This window comes from Chiloscyllium punctatum, chromosome 46 (assembly GCF_047496795.1).
Source record: "Chiloscyllium punctatum isolate Juve2018m chromosome 46, sChiPun1.3, whole genome shotgun sequence".
Lineage (NCBI taxonomy): Eukaryota > Metazoa > Chordata > Chondrichthyes > Orectolobiformes > Hemiscylliidae > Chiloscyllium > Chiloscyllium punctatum.
In genome coordinates, this window is record NC_092784.1 from 40,881,849 (window position 1) to 40,887,848 (window position 6,000).

The window sequence follows — 6,000 nt, forward strand, 5'->3', positions numbered from 1 at the left end:
TGAATCCATGTCTTTTATTTAACCTCTTAACAACCATAGTTTTAGCTATTTTAATCAACCTGTCTGCACATGTCATGACACATCTGGGCAGGTAGGACTTGAACGTTGGCATCCTCGCCCAGAGGCAGGGATGCTACCACTGTGCCATAAGACCCCTAGAGAACAATCTTTGTTTCCTTTTTTTTAAGAAAACTAGCCTGTACTGACATGTTATAGTACAGCTCTGGAGTAGGTGGGACTTGAACTCAAGCCTCTGGCCCAGAGGCAGGGAGGCAAAACCTTTTTGTTTTAATTTTATAAAACCCACCACCAATTAAAGTAAACACCTAATCCACAGTTACAAGCACGGTCTAGCAGGGGCTTGAAACACTCCTTTGTGTATTATAAGAACTCACCACCAATTCACCCAATTTACTAAATGACAAATAAACGCAGCCCAAAAGAGGCAGTGTCACAATAATAAAGAGAAGGCAGGAAAAGAGGAAGCAGCTAAATCAAAATGGAGATGGTTAATTAATTAATGTACCCCAGTTCCCGCAGCACTCACTTCTCTCGCAAAGTCTGGTGCTGGTGCTGGTGAAAAATCAAGGTCAACCACAGAAGATAGGCAGACAGTCGGCTTTATGATCTCTCCACAGCCCACTGCCTGGACATGTTGACAGCTGCTTTAGCCAGGCCCAGAAGCACGTCATTGAGGAGACCCTTTGACATGCCTGCCCAAACTGCTCTGCCCCCTCCCCCCACTGGGTACCCAAAGATCAGAATCATGGTGCTGAAGGTGCAGTCAAAGGAACGATAACAAGTTTCTCAAATTAAAGGCATTTTGGACAGGTCCATGGATAGGAAAGGTTTACAGTGAGAGATGAGCCGAGAGTGTGGTGCTGGAAAAGCACAGCCGGTCAGGCAGCATACAAGGAGCAAGAAAATCAACGTCTTGCCAAAAGCCCTCCTTATGTAGGGCTTTTGCCTGAAATGTCAGTTTTTCTGCTCAGGTCAGCCTGACCTGCTGTGCTTTTCCAACACCACACTCTCTACTATAATCTCCAGCATCTGCAGTCCTCACTTTCACTTAGAGGGATAGGAGCCAAACATTTGGGATTAGTTCAGTTTCGGAAACTTGGTTGGCATGGGTGAATTGGGTGGAAGGGTCTGTTTCTGTGCTGTATGATTCTAAATAACTAAAAAGGGAAACGCGGAGTTCCATGAGCATCACCTGCTTTCAGGCAGGAGCTAATGCTGTTCTGGTTTTACCCTTAGAAAGTCCTGCATTTCTAAAATGGACGCCACATTCAGGGTTAAAGGCCTTGACCACTGGTGTAACCAATCAATTTTTAGCATTGATGGCAAAAGTGCTAGAAACAAGGAGTATGAATAGAATAGATTATTTGGCACATCTCATCTGTGAGGGCCACAAGATCCAGGCGGATGGTCCTTTGGACTTGTGTTACCTTTAAGTGAAGTGGTCAATAGGAAACCACCTCATGTAGCCTCTACCCCTGAAAAAAAACAGAAGGACAATGAAGAGTGGAAAAATGATCAAAATAATTAGAATCTACCTTTGGACATATTCAGATCCTTAATGCAGTTGGAAAAACAAGATTGATCTGAGGAAATGTGCTGCTTTTTCAACCTCAGAAAGGCTGTAACTACACATTACAAGGGCACAGCGCCAGGGACCCAGGTTCAATCTCACCATCGGGTGACTGTCTGTGTGGAGTTTGCACATTCTCCCCATGTTTGTGTGGGCTTCCTCCGGGTGCTCCAATTTTCTCCCACAGTGTGTGGTGGGTGCAAGGAATGCACTGCCAGCAGTGGTAGTAGACTCAAGCTACATTAGGGATATTTAAGCGACTCTTGGATAGGCACATGGATGACAGTAAAATGAAGATTCTGTGGGTTAGTAGGATAAAAGGTCGGCACAACATCAAGGGCCAAAGGGCATGTACTGGCTTTTCTATGTGCATTGGCTATGTGCATTAGGTGGATTGGCTATGCTGAATTTCCCCATAGTGTCCAGGCGAGATGTGTTAGTCATGGGAAATGCGGGGTTATAGTGTAGGGGGAGGTGGGTCTGGATTGGATGCCCTTTGGAGAATTGGTGTGAACTCAAGGTGCCAAATGGCCTGCTTCCACACTGTGTGGATTTGATGGTTCTATCCTGCCCTCATACCCCCCCCCTTAGTCCTGTCACTGTGTGTGACCAACCTGGGCCAACTTTAGCTCTTGGGGTGAGGTGGTGAGGCGGGGGTGGGTCCTTCACCTCTGAAAATCTATCACTTATGTATTTTTGTTGTTGTTGTTTTCTCTTTGCCCTACTTCTTTCAGCTGCAGGCCTAGTGGAGGCAACGAGGCAGGTAGCCGAGGACTCTCACTCTCTGGATGGCCAGGATTGGGAAAGCGACGGCAGCGCTGAGCCCGTGTTACCTCGATGCAACTTCAGCCGGCAGCCGGGCAAGTACCAGCGATACGGCCAGGCCAAGAGCCGGGCCATCATCCCCAAACCCTCGGCTCTCCCTATCATCACAGCCGGCCTGCCCTCGGCTCTGACAGGGGATAAGGAGAATACCCGGGCTGTCCCCGACAGCGGTGTGGCGGTGGCAGCGGCCGCAGACACAGAGAGGAGAGTGAGCAGCTCGAGCCGGAGCTCATCGCCAGACAGCGGTACCCTGCGGCGCTCAGGCGGCAAACACAAGCGCTTTGAGATGACCGTGGGGACGGCCCGGCTGGTGTCAAAGCTGCAGGACAGGAGACGGGTGGACAGCAGTGAGGCCGACACTGAGGGCGAGAAGTCCAGCTTGGAGCAGCCGGAAGCAGCTGATGCCCCGGATCCACTGGGAGAGTTGGAGGATGAGCAGCGGCAGCATCAGCACACGGCTAATGCTGAACTGAACTCAAACCAGTCCAACAACGTGTGTCAAGAGCTGGTGGATGGGCAGCGAGAGAAGCGGCGGGACATCGAGAGGATGCTGTATGTGTCCCGTCAGCGGCAGAGCACCGAGAAGAGAGAGGTCCACTTTGTGTGAGGGAGGGAGAGGGGTCAGAGCAGGGAGATGTCCAGACATAATCCAAACACTGTCCACTTGTTAGCTGTCACCATCGTGACTCATTAGTGACTAACTGCAAGATATAAAGCAAAGAACAGAGAGAGACGCTGCCTGATGCCTTGTCAACCACATGCATTTACATAGAGCCTTTGACATAGGCAACAAAAACAGAAATTGCTGGAAAAGCTCAGCAGGTCTAGCAGCATCTGTGGAGCGAAATCATTTTGACATAGGACCTGGAAGTAAAGAACACGCAGACAGGCTGCCTGGCACCTCATCAACGATATCCATTCACATGGCACCTTTGATGCAGGGAAGTGTTCCAACATAAACAACTACAGACACTGGGCGAACCTATAACAAAACAAATTGTACAGTGTTGGAGAAACTCAGCTGATTTGGCAACATCTGTGCAGAGAGAAAGAAACATAATTAATATTTTGAGTCCGATGACCCTTGGTCAGTTCTGATCAAATCCCACATCCAGACTCAAAACATTAACTTTTTTTTCTCTCTCCTTGGATACTCCCAGACCTGTTGAGTTTCTCCAGCACCACCTGGTCTAACTGAAGTATTCCAAAGCACTGGCAGGGTGGCTAAAAATTCTTCATGTATATTTTACAAACAGATTTCTGTCCTAAAAGACTCCCTGGTGCAATGTTTTCCATCTTTTACCTCAAGCTTTTTTATATATATTGCAATATTATAAATCCCAAAAAAGATTTAAAGAGTTTTGTTAACATTTAGTTGAATCTTGGTAATTATTAACAGGGCTGTTATGTTGCTCACTTGAAGGATAAACAGCAAGAGTTGGACAGAGACTAGGAGTTCTATGGTGAATAACTCACCTCCTGACTTCCCTTGGTCTGTCCACTATCTACAGGGCTAATTTCAGGAGTATGATGGAATATTTCCCAGTTGCCTGGATGGGTGCAGCTCCAATAACATTTGAGAAGCTTGACACCATACAGCTCAAAGCTGCCCGTTTCATCAGCACCACATCCATAAATATTCTGTCCCTCCACCATCCTGAGTGGCAGTAGTATGTACCATCTACAAGATGCACTCTGCCAACACATCAAGGCTGCTTCGACAGTACCTTTCAGACCCAAGTCCTCTGTCACCTGGAAGGACGAAGATAGTAAAGGCCAGCATGCTGGCTGGGTAGTTAGCACTGGTGCTTCACAGTTGCAGGGACCTGGGTTTGGTTCCAGCTTCAGGTGATTGTGTGGAGTTTGCATGTTCTCTCCATGTCTGCGTGGGTTTCTGCTGGGTGCTCTCACAGTCCAAAGATGTAGAAGTTAGGTGGATTGGCCATGCTAAATTGCCCATAGTGTTCAGGAATGTGTAAGTTAGGTGTGTTAGCCATGGGAAATGCAGAGTTATGGGCATAGGGTAGGGGGCTGGGCCTGGGTAGGAAGCTCTTCAGAGGGTTGGTGTGGACTTGTTGGGCTGAATGGCCTGTTTCCATGCTGTGGGGATTCTATGAGATGCATGAGAACATTATCACATGCAAATGTCCCTCCAAATCCCAACAACATTCTGACTTGGAAATATATCACTGTTCCTTCACTGACACTGGGTAAAACCTGCTCCCAACAGCATTGTAGGTGTACTTACACCATATAGACTGCAGGGGCTTCAGGAAGGTAACTCACCATCACTGTAGGGAATCTAATCTAATCATCACCTTATTAAGGGGCAATTAGGATTGGCAATATATGCTGGCCCAGTCAGCAATGCACACATCCTGTGAATTAATATATTTTTAAAAGTTTGTCTGGTTGGGTTTACATTTCTGTTTTTGCTGGGCAGGCAATGTGTAGTGATGTTATTGCTATACTATCAATCCAGAAACTCAGCTAATCTTCTGGGGACCTGGGTTTAAATCACCACGGCAAGTTGTGAAATTTGAATTCAATAAAGAATCTGGAATTAAGGGTCCAATGATAACCATGAAACCATTGTTGATTGTCAGGAAAAGCCCATCTGGATCACTAGTGTCTTTAGGGAAGGAAATCTGTCATCCTTACTTGGTCTGGCCTACGTGTGACTTCAGACCCAGGGCAATGTGGTTGACTATTAACTGCCCTCTGGGCAATTAGGGATGGGCAACAAATCCAGTCATCCACATCCCATGAGTGAATAAAAATCTCTAAACCACAAACCCAGAGACTGTGAGATTAAATCCCATGGCAAGAGTTTGAGAATTTCAAGTCTGCTATCAAGACCTACAAGTAAAATGCTGACTGCAAAGCTGTTGGATTGGCATCAAAACTGAACTGGTTCACTTCAGATGGGAGATCTGCTCTTAGCTGGTCTGGCCCCTTTGAGTGATCCAGTCTCACTCAACTGAGGCTCCCTTTGATCTGATGTAATCTAGCATGAAGTGATGCAGAGCTTCCCCCAGCTTGAAGGTCACCAACTCTGAGGATACTCATTGAGTATTTTTAAGATGGAGATAGATAGCTTCTTGATTGTAAAGAGGATCAAGGGTTACAAGGGGAAAGATGGAGGAAGAATGGGGTTGAAAAACTTATCAATCATGATTGAATGGTGGAGCATACTTGATGGGCTGAATGGCCTAATTTCTGCTCCTACATCTTATGGAGGCAGCAATGACGGCGTGGACCTCACTCAGATTTCTAAAAACAGTTAGGCCCCTTTAAATCCTCACATTTATTTATGGTTATAGCACGGCCTACTGCATTGCTCTCTTAACGCCTGATTACAGCTGCAAAAAAATGATTGGAAAGGTGGGTACTCTTTTGTCTTTCTAGTCGAAACTATACATTTACATTGACTTCCTGGAAACTCAACTCCTGTTGCCCCACCCAGTCCTCTGCCACCCCCATTACTCAACAGCTTTCATAAAGCCCATTCCCCAAAATTTTCAGTCTGGGATTGCATAAAATCTGAGGCAGGAAAACAGTGGGAAAAGTTTTGGAAGAAGTGG

At 46.6% G+C, this 6,000-nt stretch overlaps 1 protein-coding gene across 4 annotated transcripts in view; it reads left to right on the top strand.

The window, feature by feature from the left end:
- The window catches only part of LOC140467969 (GEM-interacting protein-like), a 127,128-nt gene extending 121,972 nt beyond the window's left edge, over window positions 1-5,156 (top strand). For 3 of the 4 annotated variants that reach the window (XM_072564068.1, XM_072564066.1, XM_072564067.1), the window contains one exon: window positions 2,326-5,155. In XM_072564068.1, the coding sequence (XP_072420169.1) occupies window positions 2,326-3,023 (698 nt within the window). In that variant the 3' untranslated portion in view covers window positions 3,024-5,155. Of the gene's footprint in view, window positions 1-2,325 lie in introns of all 4 variants that reach the window. The other variant, XM_072564065.1, reaches the window with a different exon arrangement.
- Window positions 5,157-6,000: the final 844 nt, after the last annotated feature.